Below are 27,582 nucleotides of genomic sequence, written 5' to 3'. Positions count from 1 at the left end.
GCGGGTCACTTGTAAGAAAATATTTGCTTCAGTAGATAGCGATACAGGAAAATATTTGCTCCAGCTTTTATAAGGAATTAATAACCAGTTTGTGTTATCAAGTCGATGTTGTAGGAAGTGCTTTGTTGGAATTTGATTAGAAGTCTTTTGTGTGTATTGAATTGACTTTTTATTTGTATATTACTTTCCGTAAGTACCAATCTATGGAAATATTGTGTGGATTGCTTTTGGTCTAATAATTATAATTCGTCGTTTCAGTGGAATTTCAAATTCAGTATAATTTTAATAGAACAGATAGAAAACTTCAGAATAAGCTGAGAATTCCTTTTCATAACAATGGAGGTCATTCCATGACAGCATTAGCAATAGCTTATTTTTACAACCGAGGTAGAGACCGAGACCGAGGTAGAGACTTTAAGAAATATGAAAATGTGACATACTCGTATATTTCTCCTAAAAAACTACCCCTTTATAAACTTGTGGCATACAGCATCTTGAAAGAAGACTTTAATTTGTCTCCAATCGGCTCGAAACGTTGACTGCTATTGCAAATGCCTTATTAAACGTCTAGTGCATCTGACTGTGCTTTACTTCTCAAACGATGCTCGCATTCATTTCTAAGAATTTCTGAGCAAAAATACATTTCAATTTCTTCAATTTTAACATACGTTATTGAATAAATATGATTGCTAACATGAATGTTATAAATAGTCTTAAGAATTTCAGAACTTATTTTGGTAAAACCAAGAAAGTCACCTTCCTGTGCTTCCTCGAAATTAGAAAGTCTGACTGCAATGTACTGACTAGTTTATTCACAGATAAAGCTGGCAATACTGCAAACATAAGCTAGAAACTGAAGGAAAACTAAATAACTTATGTATGCTATGTAAAGCCGAAAGCTCTGCCGACGAGATATATGTATAGAAATTATAATTGTAGGACTAAGCTTCTAGGGCGTAACTACACATCAGGTGATCTTTAAACCGCTCTAACGGGCCGAAAAGTCCTCAAAATTATAAATATACAGGTGACCCAAAAACACTAGGCACCCCATATCGCGGTCACTTCCCACTAAATTACATCCGTTAAGATAACCAAGCTATAATAATATATCATACATTACCCGGTTATTATCCGAAGCTACCGGCTTTACGCACTTTGCCCGGGGCGGGCGGGTGTTTCATTACACGCGTTTAATGATCGAGATGGCGGCGGATACAAAATGTCTGCTCCAATTGTTATATGTACTTGTATTTTTAGAAAAGGATTTATTTATGTTTGGTATTGTAAGAAATTGTTGTAGTTTTTTCTATGTGATATACGAAGTTGTGTATTTCAACCTGTATCTGGGCTGTTTTAAAATATCCAAGACGTTGTTTGGAGAGACCTCTCTAATATTATAAATGCGCAAGTAACTCTGTCTGTCTGTTTTTTGCAATAACTTTGATTAGGTATAATCCTTAAACGTTTTGTGCTTCCACCTACAACACATAAAAAACCACGAATGCTTTTGCTAACTGTATTAAAACGACGAGCATTAATCTACCTAAATAGACATTTAAAACACGACTACAACAAGTAAGCAATCTTTATCCAACTTACACCGACATTTAAAGACTATAAACCTTTTGAACAACCAATCTAAAGAGGTTTGCATCGCCATATATTTTCTATTCAAGAGAGCTCAATCTAAAATGGCCATTCGAAAGGATTTTGCTTTTCTACCAGGCATATGTCTCCAGCATATCTTTTCACACTGGCCAGTATTAATAAAATAAAAAGAGTAATTTTCTACTCTGTGTCCGTGCCCTCCGAAGCAGAAGAGACACTCGTCTGTTTGGTAGAGGGGACGCGCATTAAAACCTTTTCTTTACTTTACAGTCATTAGAGCGTTTTTCTCAACGTCTGGGATTGTGGACAAAGGTCTGAGACAAGATGTGACAAGATACTTAGGCATTTTATGTAGTGACAAGTCTCGTGAATTGTTTATGAAAGTGTGACAACAACTAGCAATTTTTCAGAAAAATCATAGTATGCATGGTCGAGTTAGGTCGAGTTCAATGAATCAATAGATAAATATTTTGAAAGCAGTCCACACAAAATAAACATACAAACTATTACTGTACGTATCTTTTTTCATCTTTCAACAGTCAACTTGAACTTCCTTTCCCACTCAGCCGCAGCCGTATCCATCCTTTTAGATCTGTGGTATGCACGGCACATTAACATGACGTCACATTGCCGTATCTATCTCGGTAAAATACATTAAATTCGTCTTCTCTGCTACATTACCTTTGCGGTTAACCAACCAGGAGATTTGATGGAATGGCTTTCGACGTGACGAGTCTTTGAGGTGCTTAGTCTTTGTCAATGGTAGAATGTTTGAATTAGGAATGCTTTTGTTTTTTTGTTTGTGTTAAATCACGCCATGACATCAGAAATGAAACTTACTGCAAAGCTTTGTGGGATACCTATTGTACCTTCATTTAAGGGAAACAAAATTTGATTATTGTTATGAATCTTGTTTTTAACAATGAATTGACTTTGAAAGAGGAAATAATGTAGTTAGCGAACACATACATCTAATTACGTAGACTTGTCTCACGTCCCTCTATCCTAAATACAAATCTCAGCAAAAGCAAAAAAAAATGTAATCCCAAAAAATCCTACGAATTACCGCCACTCTCAGCGGAACTTAAGAGAAAATCTCCATCATTTGACAAAGTGACGATTATATCCAGTTACCAGCGTTCATTTTGCTAATTCAGCTATACATTTGGGCAAACAAAGTTAATCTCTTCATCCTATTACCGGCAACTTGTCGACCTAGTTTTGTTTACAGTGGCACGTAAGAATTTGGGCAAGATTTTTGTACGTAATTTGTCTTCAGTTGATGTACATATGTGGGGGATTAAAAGATAAGAGGATATGAAATTGAGCGTAGAAATGTGAATACAGTGTAATAAAGGGACTTACATAATTAAATAATGAGATAACTAAAACAGGTGACATACGGAAATAATACTAAAACAGCTCCGTAGGTAAGAATGATAATTAATTATCTGAAATTACAAAATATGTCACCCTTTTTTTCTTTCTTACCGAGTGAGCTCCTGGTTTTAATACTAGCTACCTAACAAGCCCCAGTGTCAGAGTTTTCTCAAATCTTTAAATAGCATTTTAACCACAATTCAGTTAGCGAAAGCTAATATTTTACTGGTAAGTAAGTGGGGCTTACTCCTTATTAACCATAAAACAAATAGTTCTAACACACCTGACTGATTTCAACCCCACATCTTACCACCACTACGTACTCTCACGACCAAACTTTCAACTCAACCCGCGACATTACTTAAAAACTTGGATTACTGCGAGTCGTCTGCGCAGTGTTATCCCCCCCTAGAGAGTCCCTTACATTAATGTCATGTTATGGTGTAATTAATATCGTAGACACTATTTTATATCATTACACATGCGACGGTTACAAGCCGTATATTTTCTAAGAGTTATAAGTTTGTGACAACTTGAGGTACTGTGAAGTGGAAAAGTTTTAGGGATAATTATTTTGTTTGGATTTCGTGGTATTTTTGGCTTCCTTTTTTCATTTATTTTATTATTTTGGGTATATAGAATTGTTTCATATTGGGTTTTGTAAATAATGTAATCATAACCAATAATTACCATAACCATATTGTGTGCATAAGGTCCTTTTATTCTTTTTTATAGTTCTTTAATTTTACGATCTAATCAGTCTATGATCCTAATATCTTACACTCGTTCTTATTTTTCGATAGTGATTTTATAGCATTTTTACCGACTTCCTAACAAGGATGAGGTTTTTAATTCGAATATCTGTTTTAAGGTAATATATAAGCCACCACCAAAATAATCAACAGTAGCTATATCCTAAACTTACTGTGTTTATCGCTTCTCCCATTTGGATGGAATAACAGAGACATAAGTTTTTCTCGTAAGCTACGCGATGGGGTAACAATCTGCAATTGTAATCTTTAAAGCCAACTTTAGTCGTTATGCTTTCGGGGGATCCGGCTCACTGCATTTTGTATCTTATGGAAAATCGATCTACAAGTTCTTTGGAGTTTGTTACTGTTTCAGTACTATCTATTTTGCGTTAAAGGTATTTCCATTTTTTAAGATCAATTAACATTTTCGTAACAAATATAACAGTTACTAGGCGAATAGCTGTTAAAGTTTTTTTTTTTCTAAAATCTAGTAGAAAAATAGTCTAGTTAAATATCTAGATTCTAGGTTGGTAAGTAGACCATTTTTAAAATAGCAAACATCTAAAATGAAGATATTTAAGTGGACCATTTTTGCGTTACGCTACTTTTACTAAATACCTTAATAACAAACTCAGAAAATATATTTTGGTAAAATACGCGAAATCTTTTTTGATGTTTCACTTTTGGCCTCATCATTACTCTGCTTGTTAATACAAAACTAAGCACTAAAAGGCGACTTTGATTGTGAAAATTAGTGACTTATGTCTGTTTGTTAGTTTATTATTATCGAATCCAGGACAATACCCGCCAGGGGGTAGTTTAGTTCAAAATGTTTCGATGTTAATATTGTTATTAACGTTTGTTCGCGGTTTGGGATTACAGTTTATATTTATTGAAGTTATTACCTTTATTAGTTGCATATTATGTTAATAGGTATTGATAGTGATTCTGGATTATCCATTTCAGATCTGTAGGTAATTTTGCTACATAATAGGTAATATTGTCTATGCAATTCAATTATTATTGAAAGAGAAATATTGCAAACATTTTAAATATAAATAGAATGGAGTAGAATATGAAACTGTACTCAAACTAAACTCAGCAGTTTAAATATTACGATAGATTCAGCCAAAATAAACTTTTCTTATTTATTCAATTTTTAAAAATTATTTTCTTATTTATAGTAATTCAAGTATTTATTTTTCTAAATAATGGAGATCAACTTGAATAATAAACGATAAATAAAATAAATAAATGATATGTCCAAATAAAACAAAACACGATCCGTAATCCAAATGGTGCGTTAAAAAATCTTAATTAAAATTCCCATGAAGCGTAGAGGCGTAACGTTAAAATCCCAGTGTCTTATTGTCCCACTCTTTCAGAGATTAATAACGAGGGATACAAAGATGTAGACGTTAAACCTTCCCTGGGTACAAGTACAACTGAAGATAAAATGAACAAGAACGGGCTGTGAGAAATGCGTGAAGATATTGTTAAGGTGTAAAATGGAGAGAAAGAAAAATCCCTACTAATATTATAAATGCGAAAGTAACTCTGTCCGTCTATTATGCTTTCACGTCTAAACCGCTGAACTGATTTTTATAAAATTTGGTACAGAGATAGAGTTGAGTTGTAAAATAATGAAAAGCTCTTTATTTCTCCCCACAATTATAAAAAGTAACCGTTTTAGAAATTTTGTAAAAAAATACGTTTTTTAATAAATATTCAAAGACAGTGCCAACCCGGGTCGTTCGTCGTTTCGCCCCAAAAGCGATTGGCACCGCGGTGCCAATCGACGAAGTACAGTTTTTGAATGGGTCGATTGGCACCACAGTTTTGGTTTTTGTTTTATTCGGGGCGAATGGCCCAAGGTTTCTTAAGCATAGGTCGATTCGCACCACGCAGTAAAACATTTGGTTAACTCATTTCAAATATCGTCAATTCCAATTATTTATTTGTACAGTCGATACGAAAATTGACATCATCTACCAGGAGGAATATTAACAGTTGGGAAAACTCGGCCTGAAAAGCACGGGCCAGATTACCATGAGAAGAAAGTAACGTAGGTAAATCGACCCACTGAAATGCTTTTCCTGAAATCTAAAGGAAATAAAAATAAATGAAGAAAGAAAACAACAAACTTCATGGCCGCATCTTAAAGGCGGGCAGTAATTTAAAAATGCTCGAATTTTTTCAAAAGGACTGGAAGAAGTGGGCTGAGGTTGTGGGGGGTTCCGCAACGCACCTGAGAAAGTTTTCCTTCATCCCATGAATACAAAGAGGATCTGGTTAAAGATCTTTAAGTTTATGCAATGTCTTATCGCGATCGGCATACGGATGTCGCTAGCGAATTCCCCTGTTACCTTCGAAAACTGTGTTGTCGGAAAAAGCTTATGGTAACGTTGGAAAAACTGGGAACATTTTATGGGTTAACATTTTACCGTTTTTAGATGAATAAACTAGCTACTGGGATAGCAGACTTTTATTACAGGTTTTTTGGTGGCATTGTGGTGTTTTAAAAATCGATCTCAGTGGCGTGCACTTGGAGAGGCCTATGTCCAGCAGTGGACTGCGATAGGCTGATGATGATGATGATGATGAAAAATAATTTATTTTTGCGTGTAATGTGTGTCAACAAAGTACCTACAAGTCATGAAAGTAATATGAGCCTTTTCAGCGGCCATTATCGGGTCCGGCATCAAAGTGGCACCATTTCCGAATACACGACTACCAACTTGATCTCCAATCTCCGCTGATTTCGCGACTCATTTCCAAAATTCCCATTTATCTAAGCAGAACGATTTTTCCGTCCATTTTCCAATAATAAACATTTGGCATCAATCAACGGCCTCAAAGGACTGATCGGGAGGTCCCCAAAGATGTTCGACTTAAATAAATTAAAATTTTCGCGATTTCGAGTCGGTGCGAGTCATCGGATCCGCCGTTGGCTGATTACATTATGTAAATTGCAACGTACCCTCGCTTCCTTGTCATTTATATTACCCAGATGTTGAAAGAATGGATGTGGTTCGGTGTTTTGACATTTATTTCTGCCATATTTTCTGTACGTTAGTCGGGAATACTATGATTCAAGTTTGTGCCAAGTGAACAACAAATGGAAATCTACCGCTGCATCTAATAACAGTTTTAGCTGATACGAGCCCGACATAAGATTTAGTTAAAAATGTCGACAGACGATCTTAGTTATCTGATTAAATCCTCCAGTAGGTATTTAATTTTGCCTTTTCCATTATGCTTACATCACCAACTCACCACGAATGTTTCCTCAAACAGATCTCAGTAAGGGCATTTCAACGCCCTCGTATTGGGACAATGGAAGATTACCGTTAAGAAGAATGGTTCTATTTAAATTCTTTTTTTTAAATGCAATCGCACAGCTGAGGTTGACAAGCGCTAACCTTCGTTCCATTTAACGTTCAGATCGATTTTGTTTTATAGCTGTCTCTTCGGTCTAGCCATGGTATGTCGTTTCGAACTTATATAATTTTATCGGAGCGATGGATTGCAGGAATTCAGATTTTGTCGAGTTTTGAGGTGTGGCGGTTTCACTAAGTATTCTGATAATGTTAGTGCTCTAGAGGACAGTTATGTTAAGAATTAAGATGTATGAAACAGATAGTAGACAAATTATGATGCCTGATGTGCTTAGTAAGACTGGTAACCGTAAATAGGTAGATACAAGAAGATCCGGAGGTAAAGAAAATCAATCATGAGGTTGGAAGACGCTTAAAGTCTAGTCGTCACGTTTGGTCTAAACTTTATCAATTTATAAAAGCGAACTAATTTAATTTTCCACATTACACATCGTACACAATACTCGGGTGTAAGTTGTAAAACCTGGACCCTTGCCAACGTATTTAAGGCTTCCAAATGTAAGTTTTAAACGCAGACCATTGTAAGTCGACACATGGTTTTGGAAAGAATGATACGCTTTTAATCTAAAAATATGAGTGGTAATAATCAGCCTGTTACATTACTAGAGAGCACGTTCTTATCACAAATACTAGCATGATAGTTTTTTCATTCTTCTTAAAATTATGCATTACATTAATCACGTTTCAAAAGTAAATAAGGCTCAGATTTGTGACCTTGAAACAGATATGACGAGTATTTTTCAATATTTCATAGGAAAAAATCCTACATTTCAATCAGAAAAGGTAAATGAAACCAACAATTTCGAGTACTTAATCTTCACATAACAAAGGCAAGAGCGTCAGACGTAACATTTTCCCAGGCCTTTCCATCAGAACGTATTACCATTTCTAATTTAACATTCCTGCTTCACTTACATCCGTACGAAAGTATAGATATAACAATTCTCATAACCCGAAATTTTAATCCAAAAGTCTCAAGAAATCAACATTCATTTTCCATCCCAAGTTGGAGAAATTTGTTAAAAAAGTGCCGGGAACAGGGAAATAAGTCGACGCGGCTCGCCTGGGGCGCATATTAACGAACCCGTGTACGAGAAGTAGGGTTACCAGAGTTCTGGAATGGCTGAAAATGTTTTGGAATTGATATGGGTTTATCTGATCGGGAAAAAAATTAAGACCCTTGTTTTAATACTTATGCCATTTAAGATAGTAGGTAACACCACCCTGACAAAACGTGATACTTTACTCATACTACAGAAGAAACTATCAATTGGATTTGTTCAAAACTCGAAATTAAACAAATAAATTCCAAAGTCTCCCACTAAGACTGACGCTTCATTGAAATCACGTACAAAATCTGCAGACTTGTTCAATTTGCTTCCGAAAACAACTTGAGCATCTAGGTGGCCTGAAAGTCGTCTGGCGTTGGATTGGTTGCCACTCATGAATGTTAATTCTGAGGAGCGACAACGCGACTTAATCCCAGACGATGTAGGGTTTGTCGTTAAGCGATCGGAGATAAAGAAACTGCCGCTTTTTGTTAGAAAGGGATTTGATGCTTCAATTTATGAGCTCCTTAACTTTTTTGGGATTTAAGAGAGTATTTTGGAACTAAATTGTTGGTTGTTTTGAGAGACGCTGTTTTGTAGTTCTTTTTGACGTGAAATGAAATTAGATGAGATTGTAAATACGCAATATTATGATGATTGGTGTGAATTGGTATCACATACAAAAATACTCTAAACCAAAATATTTATACCTACAACTAGCTTCTGCCAGCGGTTTCACCCGCATCCCGTGGAAACTACTTCCTGTACCGGGATAAAAAGTAGCCTATAGCCTTCCTCGATAAATGGGCTATCTAACACTGAAAGAAATTTTCAAATCGGACCAGTAGTTCCTGAGATTAGCGCGTTCAAACAAACAAACAAACAAACTCTTCAGCTTTATAATATTAGTATAGATTAGCGCCACTAGAGTTTTTCTTATCATCCATTTCACTAAAAAGCCCACTTCCTACTCCAAAAACAATCCGCCACTACGCGAAACGAAAACAAAAATAGGACGAACCTCGCAGAAAAAGCCCATAAATTATTTCGCACGAAATACAGTTGGACTGTCAAAAACTCGAGATAAAAAATTGTATCTGCAGAATGTCCGACGGAGCTCGACATATCAATCATCTGCCGAGATTGGATCACGTCTGCTTCCACCAAGGGTCCCAGCCTCGCATGGAAATCGGTTCCGTGAATATAAGCGTGAAAATATTGTTATGCTATTTCATTTATAAGGCGGATTGGATGTTTCTTGAGTGTGAGGTATTGATGGAAATTAATATGCAGTGTAAAACTTTCATTGTTGAAGCTTTTTAAGGCTTAAGTCGCTTGACACAGGAAGACTAGGATTGAAAATTGATAACTTGATATGATTACGAAAGTTTCAGGTTCCCCTTTTTGTATTGGTTATTGAAACGCAAAAAGTTTAATTCATCTTCCTATAAAATAAAACGATTGAAAAAACAAACTAACAAAACCAATCAAACACAGACTTACAAAAACTAATAAAACTGTCGAACCAATAAAAATATTTGCCACAAAACTCGAAATCACTGTTCAAATTCAATATGAAAACAAATCCCATGAAATCGGCGAACTAATGGCACTGTCCAAACTAGCCAGGTGTTTCGCGCATCAACCGGGCAATACATCGGAACAAATGGAGGAACGTGATGCGAATCCTCGAGTTGACCTAAATACGTGCAATGAGATGGTACCATGGAGAATGAAGATGACTAGCGGAGATGTCATAACGCAAAATCTCCTAAGAAAGTAGGGCGCCAAAAGGCGGGTGATCAAGGGACGAGGAACTTTACTAACTACGCCCTTACATGCCTTCTGAACCTGGAGTCCGCACATTATTTTCAAAACAAAATCACCAATCAATTGCCTCGGAAGTTCTGGTAACTGATACGCCTATCGCAAGTTACATTGACTTGAAGGCGGCTGACCTGCCTTCCTTGTGGCATCTCCGCTATCTTTCCTTCCTCCTTGTTGGTACCATGTTTTATTTTACGAGTAAACAATACTATGGGGAGAGTTTATGACTGACTGGAACCGTCCCTCACTTTCACTTTAAAAGGAGGTAATCAATTTATTTTAGTACTGTCTCTTTTCTGAGGCTTTGATCTATATTCTTTTGTTTTTCACTTTGACCAATCATTTTGAGTGGACCCATCCCGGAAATAATTACCAAATGCCTTCAACGAATCAAATATTTTTAAGGCAAGAAAATACTTTAAACCAGTTTTACTAAGGATTTAAGGATACTGTCCAAATACATGGTCATGATACAAAAGTATGCTAACACCCAAACTATAGGAACCAAAATAATATAGTGGACGTCAGATTAAGTCCACATGAGCACAACACTCCAAACACTCCTTATCACAACACTACACATGACGTCACATCATCCGACAACAATAAGCCCAGTGTTGGACGCCGGTATCCGCCTATCCGCAGATCCGCGTATCCGTACCAATTCCGTAAAGATCCGGAAAAGCGGAAAGGTTTCGGAACAGGAATACGAAATGCGAATATTGCCTGGGGCGGCCATCGAAGCGTGTACCTTCTTATTTGGACCTACGGCTATAAGATACGAACGGTGATTCGGTAATTTGGGCCGTTTATCCGATGTGCGGGTGTTTTGGATTTCGATTTTTTTATTGCTTTTCAGAGATCGCTTAGCGATGACACAGCAACACTTATTGGCACGGTTCAATGTCATTAATATCAATTTCAATACTTGTATTCTTATTCCTTGAGTAATTTGTCGACACTCAAAATTTTTAACGCAAATAAAATGTAATTTATATTCAATTAATATACAAATAAACTTCCATTAAAATAAATTAATAATAATGTTCAAGCCGTAACGAAATGTGTTCACGGATCAATGAAACCAATATCGTTCATCATAATTACTGTGAAAGGGTAAAGTTTTTATAGTCCCGAAAATATCACCCTACGTCATTAACCAGTGTGACATATAAGCAATTAGTTATTTTCGTTCAATAGTAGATCGAAACTAAAGGGTAAATACCACACGTGTTCGTTGTAATTAATATAGTACCTACATTAATTATGTCAGATGAAACATGATCTTGAATGTTCGATAATCATCAGTAAGTAAATATTGGTATGTATTCACTAAAAGTTTTCCAAATGATACATTTTTCATTAACATAGGATTTTTAATTAGTATTTTCATTTAAAACCAACCATCGGAAAAAGAGAGCTCGGCTGTCAGAAATTTTACTGTTCATTAGTAAGAATTTCGATATCTGAATTGAAGAATCCACTCTTGAATTTCAAGTAACATTATTTACAGCAAAAAAAATCGCTATAACACCCAAAAATCCCAAATCAAGAAGAATTTATAAGCCCATATCTTCAGTCAAATTGGCCGTCATTTCTCAAAAAAATCTTATCACAAAGGGGAAAAATTACACACATGTAGATGACGTGATGCAAATCATAATGTCAGAATTTTTGCTTCAAACTTACCAAAAATGTCGCCCATATTTGACACGTCTGAAGTAACGCCGTGGTCTGAATCAGAATGAAGCAGAAGTTTCTGAACACTCAAGATTCATGCGGTGAAGACTTACGTATGTTTGACGTTCAGGATTTGGGTGGAAACTGTGAATATTAGTTGTGATAGAAAGTTTTAGGATCAGTAGAACGTATTGACGCGTAGTCGGATAGTTTTTCTAAATAGTTGATGAATATTTAGCAGATCCTTTTATACTCAAGAAAATTTGAGATGCAAATATGAAACACTTCGTCCTTAAAAGTGCTGTTTCGTCAATTTGATTGGTTGATCATTGTGTGACTCAATAGATAGGAAAACTTTCAAGTTTCTGCCAAAAGAAGTTCCACAAAAATAAGTCTAAACAAAATAAGTAGACCGAAACAACAAATTCTACTAAATACGGCATGGACCAAATTAAAAGTTGTAAGTCGTACATTGTACGAAAAAAACATATTTCAAATTGGGCAATTTATAATAGTAAAAATGCCTAACAAGCCAAATTGCCACATTTAAAACCTAAATAATGGTCTTCGCAATATTTTTTCTTTTTTATAAGCCCAAATACCGAAATAATTAATTGAGCGAGGTTAAAAACGCGGTTAATCAGCCCAATAATAGCGAACTTGGCATGTTTCTGGAACATTCGTATAACTTACAAGACCATAATGATACCCATGTAGCAATATATTTCGAGCCAAAAGGGTAAGTACAGCATGGACATTTGGCTAAAAATATCGAAAGTTCGTGAGTAAAAGTAATAACAATTAATACATTTTTACACGATGTATAATTTTAGTAATTGTTGCTAATTAGTCTTTGGAGAAAATAGTGGATACTATTTTGCCCAAAGTATCCGTATAAAATTGTGAACAAAGGCTGGGAGCTCATAACATTACCAGTCCTCGCACAAATTAATCAATACAAAACCGACCAACAAAAAAAGGAATAATTGAACAAGTATTTAAAAAGAGATACATTTTGTATTGGACCAAAATAAAACAAAAAATATGATATAATAACAGCAGCAGAATACAGTCAAAATTTCAAAAGTTTAAAATCCATTTATTACAGTGAACAGCAAAGCACGAGATTTATAAGTCAATCTGTTTTGTGAAATATTTTATCGTTTGCTACATTCCGGTCCGTATCCGATTCGCTTTTCCAAAATTTACATTTTGCGTGACCAAAATCTATCGATGGATAACGAAACGATAGTTCAATTTTAAACTTAACTCGATCCCGGATAGTTTTAGTGATAATAATATAACGTGGAATATTCAAATTGTGGTGTATTTCCGTAATTGGACGTAGTTATGCAGAAACGTTCCAACCCACAAGTCACCCGGAATCGAGTTATTGTGATTGAACAGCCTAAAATTTAGCATATGGTTATCTAAACTCAATATAATTCAACAATAAAACCTCTAGTATCTTTACTAGTTAGAATAAAAAAGAATACAACTGAAACGCGTAAATGCTTATATCTCAAATTCAAGTTGAATTTGAGATATAAGCATTTACGCGTACAGTGGGTTGGAACGTTTCTGCATAACTACGTCCAATTTACAATGCAGGTTATCTATAACTACACTGCAGCACTTGTTAGCACTGGTTATCTATAACCAGTGCTAACGTTGTTTTACTGTTTCATTTTCAGAAATAATATGGCTCTAAATCGAGTTTTGTAAATGGATTTTTTTTTTGTTTTACGGTTCATGGTCCACTCTCTCCCAGAAAGAGTGAGAGAGTATTTCATTTTTAACTTATTCATCATATTTTTCCGAAAAAACATCCGATGTATGTAATGATCTGCCTGATTTTCTGGAAAAGTTACTGTGTTAGTTAATAAAAGACAATTTCGTACGAAAACATAAACGACAAGCGACGCTCCAAATATCTTGTCACTGTAAGCGCCAATTTAATCCTAATCACCATGGCAACCCGATTACGCGTCATTATCGAGTTCCCCGAAAACACTACATACAAGTAATAAAATTCCATCATAAAACCTCAACGATATTGAAGGGGAAATAAATCCTGGGCACACGTCTCGTCGAGCTATAAATTTACATTTTAAAACTGATCACGGGGACATTACACCATTTTAATATTAGCGGGCGGGTACGCGGGACGAGCTATATAAGTTATGGTGTGATTATCGACGGGAAGAGTTATGGCACGCCGGTAGTTAGATGGTAAACTTTATTTTGTTTGATTTAAAACCCCTTTTGTTTGCCGATTTTTTAGTTCACCCAAAGTTTTTATGGTAATTGAGATGTTCGCGGCAATTTGGAGTTAATGGCGTGCTCCTTTGGGAAATAGAATGGAAAAATGGAATTTATGAGCGTTCGGTTTGTTGTTTTTGAGTGTTTTTTGTAAGATAGAGGAGTGTGAGTAATAGTTGAGATTTATCGTTTTTAAACTACTAGAACTTCATAGACTGGTTGGTGATGTGTCTGTTACTTTTATACCCAATCATCTATAAGTACTTATAATATGAAACTAAAGAGTTTGTTTGTGTACTACTCATTCTTTGAAAGCGTACAGCAAGACATCTTCAATTCCATAAATAACAGCGAAAGTAACTTAATATGATTTTCTTAATAAAGTATTGGAAAACCGAAACAGTTTTCCACTCGAACCAGCCACTTCCACGGCTCCCATTTCCTTTGAAGTTTTTTGAGAATAAACAGGTCCATCAAAGAGTTACTTCTAGACTTAAATTGATCAATTTAAAAGTATCATTCTGCATACATTTAGATAGTACGAGACGGCAACGCAACGACATCGCTGAGGGACCGACGCGACATTGCAACAAAACGTATTATACAGTACTATCCCAAAGGAATACGTCTGTGCGAAGTTTGAACGAATATTTTCATCTATATTGTTTAGATTTACTTTTAAATAAACGTTGGAGTTTGTGTGAATGGAAAGGGCGAGAACGAAGCGTTTACGAACGCAACTGGAACATCGGATGGCTGGGAACATTGGCCTAAATAAAAGACGATCAGACCATATTTATAGAGAGTGATTACTTTAATGCAGCGAAGTAATTTTCACAATAGTTATAATGGCCTCTGCCTGAAAATGGGAAGTTTTTCACCTATGTTCCCATAATGGTGACTCCAATGAGAAAATAATACAGCCGGAACGTTGACACCAAAATCATAGTGATAAAATGTAACATAATCTGTCATGGATAATTAAACCATGTGTGGAATTTAATCTGTCATTATATACTGATTGAAGTTTACATAAAATATACGGGATAATCATTTCACGCGCGTACTATCATCAATTGTTACATGATTACTTAACTGTTGATGAATTTGTTGCTAGTAGTAGTCAAGCTTTGTGTCATTTTATACGTTGGGTGATTGTTAGGTACTTTGAAAAGAGGTTTGATTGGCATTTTGAAGTTTTTAATTAGAATAAACTTCCATGTATATACATATTTTACATCGAACACAATTTTGATCATTTTGTAAACATGCCAATGTGAATGCGAAAAGAAATTCTTCATTGAACGTGATTATCAATCAAAATAGTTTTTTAACAGTGCATTACATATTTATAAAAGACTCAATTAACTGCAATAAAAACCTACATAAAGCCGGAATTCAATTTCGTTACAATTAAAAAAAGTTAACAGTTGTTCGAACACAAAGGCATACGATTCCAATAAATAATCACTTTTGTTAAAAAACAAACGTGCTGTGTGAAAAGGAACGTTAAAATAATAAACGTTTTTTCATCGGCCCGTACACCAAATGTCTGCGATCTTTCTGTGTGTTCATTGTATCGATTTTACATCCGGCTCCGAACTAAAATGGGCGTCCCTCACTATTGTAACTCGATGCTATTGCGATTACAACTCGAGTTTAATTGTATGAATATTTTGTAATACAGAGATGAAGGCAATCTAGATGTGATTCATGAGTAATTTACTCGTATTACTGTTATTCTCCAAAATAAATCAATTTTTTTTTAAGTGAAAAGTTCCTAACGCGGCTTTTTTAGACCAATTTTAGAAATAAAATATAAATTAATATTTTTTTTCAAGAATTAGAAAAAAAAGGAAAAAGAGTATTGGTAAATTAACACAGGACCAACTTATTAGGTTTGCAAATGGGGCCCTAAGAATACGGAAATAAAAACGGCATTTCCATACTAATCACTCATCGATATCTTTTCCCCACTACAAGGGAGATTATTTCCCATCAAACCAATGGTAACACCATCAAATTGACCAAACATTGAATGTCCGGTAGTACCGAGCAGGTACGAGTATATACGGACGAATTGCAACATTCACACTACAGCTCGCACGCTCGCTTTGTTTTGTACTCTCATGATTTTGTCGGGTTTTATATGAAAGAAGCAGAATGGTGGTCGTGAGGATGGATAAAAAAAGGGGTTTTTTTTACTGTGGTAAAATTTAAATGGTGGTTGATTTAGTGGGAGATGATAAAGGGAAGAAAATTTTAATGTTTTCATTGCAATAGTTAGTACAGTCAGTAGTAGAACAGTCTACTGTTCTAAGTATACCGTTGAAATTCCGTCAAGTTTAATAAAAACCTTTTGCACTGGTAGTTGTCAATTGGTTACTACCGCCCATACAAACCGTGCGACGTTGCTTGGAATAGCCGAGCCAAATAAACCGTTAGTTTGAAAACGCCTTAGTGGACTTTTCTGTAAATCGTAGTCTGTCATAGCTGTATATTGATTGAAAATAAATTGTCAAAGCACTCATCACCATTTTATCAATCAATCCCCCAGACCACCCAACTTCACAACAAAAAAACAAATGAACACCAATAAAAAAGTCATCATTAACTAATTACAATAGTCAATCACATGTCAAATAGTAACATGAGTTGAACGAATTTATCAGTACAACAGATATTATGAGAGAGCCAACAGTTTGTGATAAAGTCATTTGATACCATTGTCAGGCTATCGACATTTAAATGCGCTTCATTTTTGTTGTTTTAATGTAAATTGGGTTTGTAAGTTTATTGGTGTAATTTTTGATTGTTTGTGTATAATTGTCCACAACATAAATCACAAATAGAATTTACGGACACATGAATCTTTACGATAATTATAATAGCACTAGCTGCAGTAGTTTCTTCTGCATCCTACGGGAACTACTGAACAGTACACTGGCATAAAAAAAAAAAGTTTAACTTTCTTCGATACTTTCGACCTCGGACCTACATCCTCCGAGCCTTTTCCCAATCATGTTGGGGTCGGCTTCCAGTCTAACCGGATTCAGCTGAGTACCAGTGCTTTACAAGAAGCGACTGCCTATCTGACCTCCTCAACCCAGTTACCCGGGCAACCCGATACCCCTTGGTTAGACTGGTGTCAGACTTACTGGCTTCTGACTACCCGTAACGACTGCCAAGGATGTTCAATGACAGCCGGGACCTACAGTTTAACGTGCCATCCGAAACACAGTCCATGGTGTCTAAGATATATTTAGAAAGTACATACAAACTTAGAAAAGTTGCATTGGTACTTGCCTGACCTGGGATCGACCCCGCGCCCTCATACTTGAGAGGTTGGTCCTTTACCCACTAGGCCACCACGACGTTTCGACCTCGGACCTACACTGAAATATTTTTGCAAGTCGGACCAGTAAATTTTTAAGATTGGTGCATTCAAGTAAATGTAACCAAATTCTTAAATCTTTAGTAGCTTTCCATATGTTTTACCTACATTTTATAAAATATAAACTTAATAGACCTTATGAGGCACAGCTTAAACTTGTTGGTTTATTATGCAGTAGATAACTAGATTAGAATACGGTAGGTATAACAAAGTCATCAACACTACTATCTTACCGTGGCACCTCCTTCGCAGGACTGGACTGTGTCTCCTGATGATTATATGACGCCATGTCTTCACTCAACAGTTTCTGCACTCATTATAACTAAACATTGTTCAAGTTCACAGTTACTGCACCGAAACTATAGGAATTGTTATTAGGAACATCTGTGGAAGATAACGTAGGGTTATTTTTGTAGTTTGTGTTTTGGAGTGAGCAGAGTTGGATATCGATATTAGGAGTGTTATAAACTGTACGTATTATTTTAGTTATTACGACATAAATTCAGCAATCATACTTGTATTGGGGCCGTGTAATCTTAACGTGTAAACTTTTCCTTATACGCACTTAGTTTTTACTATGATTCTTATTCGTCTTCTACATTGTTGCCAGTTTATGGATGTAAATTTTCATCACACATACGAATAATTTCCACTTTACAGTCCGTCACAATGTTACTGATAAATTAACTCAAAGTTATCATCTAATTAGACCCGCATCTACGAGACATACCTGCCTAGTATAAAATAAGTAATAAGGCACAGATTACTAAATAGTTACGTTGCTTTAAAATTGAGCGTCTCGTGTAGGTCCGGCAGCGGTGCGGCAATGGTGCGTTTGTCGTCCGGCAATATGACATTCACTTGTTTTTTTTCAAAGAACCCTTCACTTTTAAACTAAGAAACGACCCAGCTGCACAGTAAAGTCTGTGAGTTGTCTAAGTTATTAAATAACTAGTTTAACTAGTCACTGAGGGTCTAGGAAGCCATTTTCTAACTAGTTAGTAACAATGCAAATGACGCTTAGTTTGTGCTAACTTAGTTATGTCTTTAATAACACTTTCACTGTATTTGGAGTGATTGAAAACAGTTTCTTAGTATCAGTCACTTTCTAATTGTTTCTTGGGAGTTCCTGTTGGATGCTTTTTCTATTTAAGCTTTGTATCACAAGCATATATACGTTATTTTAGAGTTAATTATTTAGTTAATTGACTTCATTTTAATAATGCTACTAATGTCACTAGATTGTGATCAGTTCAAATTATGAACTGAAAATAAGTTCTTTGGAGAAATGATATATGGCTTTCACCAAAGAACTTTACAGTTTCAGGGATGAAAATAATATTTATGCTATGTAGTTATCAAATAATTTCCATAACCTGCGCACTGCAAGTGTAATATAGCACAAAATTACCGTAACCCTCAATCAAGGAAAATTTTATGGTCACCATAAAACAGCTCCAGTTCAACGACATTAATATTCCATTACAATTAAAGTCCATACTAAGTCATAAATTCCATAACAATTAAAGTTCATATTAAGTCATAAAGTGCATATTATACTTATTAATAAAGGCAGGATCACACCGTGAAGTTAGCTTGCTACAATTTGAAAGCGATAAAATGTAAGCATGGAAGTCGTTAAAGCGAGCGATAGACTGCGAATTTATTTGACAAGTAATGGTGAATTGACTTCGGATTGAGCAATCAAAGTCGAAGTCTTTATTCGTGATTTACTGGGCAAACTGTAAATACTTTAAAGGTTTACGATTGATTCAGATTAAGTTGCTGTTTGTAATTACATGAATGAAAGTTATTGATTTTTAATGTGAATTAAATTAAGTTGTTTATTTAGTTGTCTTTCGCTATTGACAATCAACATCAGAATCTGCGGTGGTCTTAATAGAGATTCAAATGTTTGCGTATTTTTCATATCCTACATATGGTTTTTTTCATCATCAAAATATTCTTCTTCTTATCCTCAATTTATGGACTTCAAAAGTATCCGAAGTTTAGTATTCTCGGGAACTTCAACAAGATTTTTGATAGACAATGCACAATAGCTTTGCCGGCAACTGTTAACGTAGTCTCAAAGGGACTAAATGAACGCTGTTTCGTGAAGACGTTAAAAATTTATAGCCTTTTCGCTTTGTGCTTTTATTGTCGAGCGTCACACTGCAGCCCAACGTAATAATTAAACTATGTCTTGCTATACTGAATAAATTAAAAACTCCTTTGAGTATTAGAGCCGGGAAATTTTGAAGAGGATTTCATTTTGGGACGAAAATTCATTAGTAGGTAGGTACTGACCGACGATCTATGAACGAGTATCAAATTTTTCTTCATCATATCATATACCATACCACCATATATATACCACCATCATATACCATTAAAGATAACTTAATAAAAAAATAAAAGAGGATTTGGTCTACAAAAAGTTTGATTCAAACAACTACTGCATCTGTCATCATTAGCTCAAAATACCCACAAAAATGGACTCAGTACACTAACAGTTTATCTAGCCTACAAAAACGACTAACAACCTGACAGGACTAAATAAACACAAATATACCCGGGTATTAGAGAGACAAATCTGTAGTGACCGACTCGTTAACCCGGGTCACTCGCCCCTACCCGGTGAATCCAAATGAATCCTGCTTATCATTCGCAATGACAGCCAACTTTGTCTTCCAAAGCTACGAACTTTAATTAATTTATAAATTAAAGCCGGTCCCTATCAAATTTTCAGTTGAATCTAAAGGTGGGTTCCGATTCATCGTGGCTTCTTGTTTAGTTTTGGTAGTTTTGATCAAGTTGAGCTCCGGTTGTTTTTTTTAGTTGGGTGTCGTGCGAAAGTTTGTGCTGAAACTATTAATTAGGTGCTGGCAGCTAATTGAGTTGCTATTTGGACTTTGAGATTCCTAATGCACGAAGAGAGAAAGAGAAATGCAAGCGAAGTTCGATATACTTTGTGTGTGTGTATGTTCTATACATACATGGACATCACAAAACTCAAATTAAAAAGTTGATAGTCAAAATCAGAAAGATTTATTATACAATGCTTAAGTGCATTTAGTAAGAATGAATGTTCTAATATAGCAGTTAATGACAAAAATCTGTTATGACTTACACATGTTTCTTGCTGGGAGAGAAATGTTTTTTAATTAAGTGGTGTTTATGAGGAATGCCGTAGAAGCAAAAAAAGTAATAAAGTAAAATGAGAACTCTTTATTACTAAGCAACTAGGAAAAATGTAGGGCCACATTATGGGTGTAGTAAATAGGACGTATCTAGGAGTTTCTTCGCCTATTCTGTGGATTTTTTACGTTACGTTATGTAGTATTCGATCATTTATAAACGCATCATAGTTTTAAGGGTAACAAAGTGTTCATAAAAATTATGTGAATGACATATACCCTTTTACATAATCGTGAAAATTTCCTTTATTCCCATAAATTATTTTCTGCACTATTTAGCTTCCCTTCATGCTTAGGCAGGCCTTAGTAAGTAGCCGTAGTTAAGTACTTACATCTGGTACCTAGGTACCTAAATTGTGGAGCGCATTACATAATTCCTCTAATTACAATAACGAACCTTATAATCTAGGAGAAGTTTAGAACAATTTACAATAGACTGCGCTAGAAACTCCACATATAATCTGAAACGTTTGTAATACGTTATGATAACTTAGTTGGGCGCCGCAGGGGAGACGTAAGCAGTGCTAATACTCTGTGTAATATCGTGGGAGATTGTTTAGTGCCTTCCTGTAAACGTGTGAAGTATCTAGGTACGCTATGAAAGGTAGGTAAGTTACCAACAGGGTATGGCACAGTGTTGAAGTTTGTAGTTGTAAAAGCGGTGACAAAATCATCATCTGCTGAGCCTATTTCTAACTATGTTGGTGTCGGCTTCCAGTCTAACCAGATACAGCTGAAAACCGGTATCTTACAAGAAGCTACTGCTTAGCTGACCCTATGACTTCTGGCATGATTGGTTATCACACTTTCTGGCTTCAAACTACCCTTAACAACTGCCAAAGATGTTCAAATAACAGCTGATACTCATTACCCAGTACAATGTAACTCAGTTTAACAAAGACTTCACGATAAACCATTTGCGCATAAAATAAATGGATTCTACATGTACGACGTACGTATTCTAAATGCTTGCTTATTTAGCTTCGCTCAACACAAGAGTACAAACGTTTTACTTTAATCCCGTACAATAAAACCCAGAAATAGCCCGCTCAATATTTACGTATCCCAAAACCCAAAAACAACGTTGCACGCATCATCCAATTCGTAACTCTCTGAAGGGCAATAAGCTTAGTACACTCGTTCACATTATTAAATAAGCCCATGCGATAGAGACGTGCCTTTATGATTATTACACTTTATAAAACAACGGGACCGCTTTTATGGATTATAAATTTCATTAGCGTATGTTGTCGGACGATCGCGTTTATTATTATACTTTTGTTACACACTGTACCTGACTTGTTCGCGTAAATGTTTGCTGTTTTGGCAATGGGCGTTTCTAGTCGTTTGTAATCGGGATACGAAGTGTGGGCATTTTTAGTGGGACATTTTTTATTTAAATTGTGCTTAATACCATTAATATTCTTATTGAAGACAATCAATGTATAATGCAAAAAAAAAGTTTTGCTTAAGCTGATAAATAGTAATGAAATGTCAGCCTTGCAAATATTTTTCGTATGTATCGATGTTGCTGTCAATACTTATTCAGCTTATTTCACCGAACAATCCAGTAGTATGTCACAACGTAAGCCTCTAATGCACACTGGGTGGTTTACGACCACTCTTTACATAGTAAACCAGTTGCTACATTAATTAATCAGTTCAGATGTTCTCTTTGTTTCAAATTATGCCGTAAAACGTACTAGATTGTATTGGTTAGGCGTTTTTGTTGGTTCAAATAAATCATGATGGGGAAGGCGTAAAAAAGACGGATTTACGCCCGTTTGTTTTATTGGAAATGCAATAAAAAGTAGCACTAACTTTAAGTCGATGTACGTATTTCTTTAAATTTATTTTATCGGTAGATGTTTTTTAAAGTTGCTTCTCAAAATGCTGTCTTAATTAAACTTAGGGACGACTACACATTTAATTTCCTCGTACACGTAAAATTAAAAAATAATAATTCCTACGAAAACTCGTATAATCTGTCTTGCTGATTAAAAACTATCCTCATTACACGGTACCGGAAAAGCCGGAACTTTTTAACAAGTGCAAAAAAAACTTAATCTTTTTAAATCTGCATTAAGTATTACCCTAAAATACAGGGTTGGTACAACATACATTTCATCCTGTGCTGTCCTATCTGGCTTAGTATACATTTGTATGTTTGCGTGTAAGCCCTAATATCTGAAACTATAAACAGTTTTAATGCCTCCATGAAATTACTTTTTTTATTAGCTCACAGTGAAATATGGCCAGTTGTACCGAACGGTTGTTGAAAGTGTGAAAAAATAAAAATATAACCGTATACTTACTAATGGTGGCCAAGCCGTGAAATTGTGTTAAAATCTTTTTAGTATACTAAGTTAAAGATAAAGTGAATTTAAATGGATTCGTGACTTATTTTCGTGCTTGATTCGGTTATTAGAGTTTAAGGTTTATTTTGTATTCATGGCGTGGTAAACTAGCTTGATATTAATGGCTATTTAAGTAATCCCAGATAGTTTTAGTACTTAACTGTACCTATGCAAACAATGTTTTTTTTATTATTGTAAAAAGAGTTTAGGTAACAAAATTACTAATCTCTTTATATTGTACTACCAATAACTACCAGGTCCTAGACTTTGCAATTACAGAACTAAAATTCATTAAAACTCGAAAAAATAGTAATGAACTTCATATTTTATGAAAATTCTTTATCAAACTGCATTCTAATATTTCTAGTTCACGATACAAACGTTAGCATTAATTTCTTTAATCTTGCCATATCGCAGATATACGCAGCTTGTGGGTTTATACACTTAATGGTCTTTATCTAGCAGGTGACATTGCACCTGCCTAATGAATGGCCACCTGCAAATAGCGGTGACATTATTGAAAAATGCCGTTCTAAGTGCGTGAAAGATAGGTTTGTTTGTTACATATTGTGTGTGCGTATGATCTACTTATTTATTTTAATACGTATATTTATTTATATGTGTCTGAATAAATTCATGAAATAATGTGAAAAAATTATAGGTATGTTACGCGTACGCATATAAGCACATTTTGAATACACAACGTGAGTGTTGTACACGTGGACTGTAAGTACTGAATTATTGTTCCCGAGTACGCGTACCATTATTAGAACGCCTAGTCTGAAAAAGGTATTAATTAAAAACATAGACAGTTATAACAATAAATTGCACTAAATTATTTAATTACAGTTTCAATAACCTTATAAGTAAATAACGGTAGGTGAGGGTACTATGAATTGTAAACATAAGTCAAGGTAACGCTGAGTTACTATTTACACATTCCTCCGCATTTCATTACTACGAGTATTTTGCGAGGAAAACTCAAAAGGAACCCATGCTGTATTTCCTTTAACATATTACTTATTTTATAGTCTCCACGTTTTTCTACTACCTACTACAGCACTTACGATAATTGTTGCCATCAAATAAAAATAAGGGATTACTCTGCGTAAAACGGAATGCAATGTGTAAACGTTATGAGGGAATTCATTCGAATGATTGATCCGCGTTCCGTTTTACACGTTTGTTTTATTTAGTGCTGAAAAGCGTTTTAGTTTGATTAAAAGCTTCGATGTTTAGTTTCAATTGGCCTGATTTAGGATTTGGAAGATAAATTATTTTAGTGCATTTTATTTTCATGACTATTCATGTTACGTACTACATATTCATTTTCAGTATGTAAACACATTAAAAGCATAGAGTTGTGAAAATAAACAACGCTTTGAATCGTGCAGATTTTCGACTCAGCATGAATGTACTGTATGAACTAAAAGGTTCAATGAACATGCGATATATGTTCAGGTTAGCTAAGGTTTCCACAAATTCAAGCTACGAAGGAGTATTCAAACATTAAGCCAGTCATATTTAAGTTTCATGCCAAATAATAGAAACCTGGAGTAAGTCCTTTTGTAACTGTGTACTATGTATGTTTCATGCAAATATATAATGTACTTGTGTTGTAATGGAACTCTAGAATTATTGTAAGTGATGCTATAAATATTCAGAAACATCTTATAAAAATGCTCACTGGTATCATATTTTTTAAAGATAGCACGTACCGAGTGTCGAGTCACACAAAACTTAGATTTCACCAGAATCGGTTCAGTAGTTAAGCTGTTCGGAGACTGGAATACGTAGTAGATTTTTGGATAGATGAAAATTTGATCAATACTTAAATGCAGCTTAAAATATTCTCATCTCTACAAATTAACATGCCACATTCCTAAGACCAACATACTAAACAGTGTCACAATAATTTCATTGATAGCCTCAGAAACTTCAGTTTCCATTCACACGCTTTCAGATAAGGTGCACTTATAGGAAGCGAATGCAATCAATAAGACCATTCATGTCATAGTTTATGTCACTAGAATATTTCAATAAATCATATTTATCTCATCGGGATGTGATATTTCTTGGGTGCTGAGAATTCAACCTTATGGTGAAGGAATTGACGTAATTATCCGAGTAGACATTCGTGCTCCATGTGGTTCTGAACTCCTAATATTGATACCCATTTATCTGCTCATTTGTGGTCAAAAATATTACTTTAAAATAGAAGTAGTCATTATAGTAAAAATACTTTTAAATACGGCACAAAATTATTTTTTGAAATACATTTTTTAAAATTAATTTTAAATGAAACTTCTACGAACCTTTCAGAAAACATTATCAAACTCACTATAATTAAAAAAATAATAATCCGTGACACTACACAACACGAAATAAACACGACAACAGCGATGCGAGAGGAACGCAGCACGTGCGTCACCGTCGAACGCCGACGCGCTACTGAAGTTCAGTTTCATAGCGTATTATCTACTGCATCTCGCTACGATACCTCCTCGCTACGATGGGCGCCTAGTACCAGGCTCGCGTTTTTTGTTGAAAAACCCGATTTTCCGGGAAACTAGGTGTTTTTGCTAAAAAAGTTATTTCTTCAAATGAATTTTCTAATCGTTTTAGTGATTGAAATATTGTTTTTTTGTTAAAAACATTGAAAAAACATAGAATTGTATTTTTGACATGCACATCACAAGTTTTAATAGTAATTAACGTTATGATTAATTTACCACATTGTAATTAATGGGTGTTTTTAGTATATTCTCCTCCTACATTTGTACAACGCTAGGCAACAACCATTAAATTACCATATAATTAGTTATGTTTACACACATTCACATAATCATTTCTAACAAAATGATTTCAGAACACTCAGTTAAGTATAAATTACTTTTACTTAAACTTATATAAGGTGAACGATACAAAAATATCGCAACTCCCAAAGTCAATATACCTTTAATATTAAAGTACAGTTCGGAAACTGATTACTTATTTATCCAGCACTTATAAGGAACTATCCGAGCCAATTCTGAAACTTTTATCACGGGGACCTTGTTTCCGAACGTCCATTACGTTAAACTTGGAATGTTTTTCTTGGTACTAAAATCAAAGTTGGTTTGCTCTCCGTTTGCTCAAAATCTGCCCTCAAGGACTTAGAAATTGCCAAACTTGCAAAAAATCAGTCGGCTTACTTTTTGTATTGAATATTTAGTTAGGAAAGGAAAAGTTTTAGTTTTATTGTGTCATGCTTAACTTTGGGGCTTATGAAGAAATTTTTGGGTTACATACACTATGAATATTTTTATCCAATGGAAGGGAAATGGGGCAAATGCGATATAACTTTTGGTTTCGCTCAGACTTGTTTTCTACGTGTTCAGACTTTTATAAGTAGTTTTATACAGTTTTTTCTTACATAAAGTAGACTCAAGCTCAATTCTTGGTAATATTATAAGTGCGAAAGTAACTCAGTCTGTATATATGTACAGTTTTCACATTGGTTGCATAAAATTCAGTTGATTAACTTCAGCGATTAACATAAGTATTACGCATTCTATCTTATAATCTGTTACATAACCAAATTGGCACTTGAACCAATTTCGGACAAAAAAGAACATCGCAAAAAAGTTCCTAATTACCGCCTAATTATACCAAAAAACCTTAGAAGGTCAAACTGTTTTCAAACGAAATCTGAAACCCGAAACCAAGGCTGGAACAACTCACTGTAATGGTACAAAAAAATCTAATTGCACAGTTTAAACGTACCAGCAAACTGTAGACTAAATAGTTGGCCGATAGTAACCCGATGATGGGCAAATAAAAATAAAATAAAACATTGATTCCAATCAAAGTTTTCAGTCGGTCTAAAACCGGCTAAATATCTGATCTTTGTAATTTTTTACTGCCATTAATATTCATATTATCTCTTACCTATATTAGGTATAGATAGATTGTTATATTATAGATATTTTTTTCATTGAAAACACACTTGAAAAAATGCTCGGGAGATGATTGATATTTATATTGACTTATGAATCAAACAATCAGCCGACTAAAAGTTGACAGTATGCTATAGTAGTAAAAAAATCTAATTGCACAGTTTAAAGGAAGATTTCTACCGAGTAATTAGAGCAAAGAGGTGGCCCTCGGAATTTGGACAAACAATCTCCTTTATAATTAAAGAGGCTCGGGGGAGAGACTCATTTGCAATCCTTTATACTCCTTTTCTATGTAAAAACGGTCTTGGATGCGCCTAAGTTAATTGAATAGGGTTAAATATTGATTTAAATTTCTATTTTTTTTTTCGTTTTGTAGGTGTTGGAAAATATTATATGACAAAGACCTTTGCAATATCCATCTGTCTATTAAAAACTACTGCACGTATTTTCATACACTTTTCATCAAAAACTAGAGTGATGCATTAGGGAGATTAGTAAATTAATGTAGTAGTTTCGGTAGGTACATAAGCAAAAATAATCTTTTTTGTCATTTCAAGTGTAATTTATCACTTCCCAGAAAACGCCAATTTTCCGGCATCATCAAATAAAACCATTACACTAGGTACAATCAGTATTCGACGCAGCCGACAAACCAAACTAATTTCACGATAGTGTACCACAAAGTTTCTATTAGTATTCCATTTGTGGCCCAAGAAGTTGGCAGGTAAGTGACGTCA

The 27,582-nt window shown here is 34.8% G+C and overlaps 1 protein-coding gene across 2 annotated transcripts in view; it reads right to left on the bottom strand.

Annotated features, from left to right (window-relative positions):
• Positions 1–27,582, bottom strand: part of LOC124629647 (kinesin-like protein CG14535) — a 267,575-nt gene that overhangs the window by 69,077 nt on the left and 170,916 nt on the right. Inside the window, exons 1-2 of one of the 2 annotated variants that reach the window (XM_047163146.1) lie at positions 25,223–25,344; positions 17,587–17,737 (exon numbers count right to left, since the gene is read on the bottom strand). The exons of the other annotated variant lie outside the window; for it this stretch is intronic. Coding sequence (XP_047019102.1) covers positions 17,587–17,642 — 56 coding nt within the window. The 5' untranslated portion in view covers positions 17,643–17,737; positions 25,223–25,344. Of the gene's footprint in view, positions 1–17,586; positions 17,738–25,222; positions 25,345–27,582 lie in introns of those variants that run through there. 2 annotated transcript variants of the gene reach the window in all.

This window comes from Helicoverpa zea, chromosome 4, assembly GCF_022581195.2.
Source record: "Helicoverpa zea isolate HzStark_Cry1AcR chromosome 4, ilHelZeax1.1, whole genome shotgun sequence".
NCBI classification, from domain to species: domain Eukaryota; kingdom Metazoa; phylum Arthropoda; class Insecta; order Lepidoptera; family Noctuidae; genus Helicoverpa; species Helicoverpa zea.
This window is presented reverse-complemented; position numbering and strand designations above follow the sequence as displayed.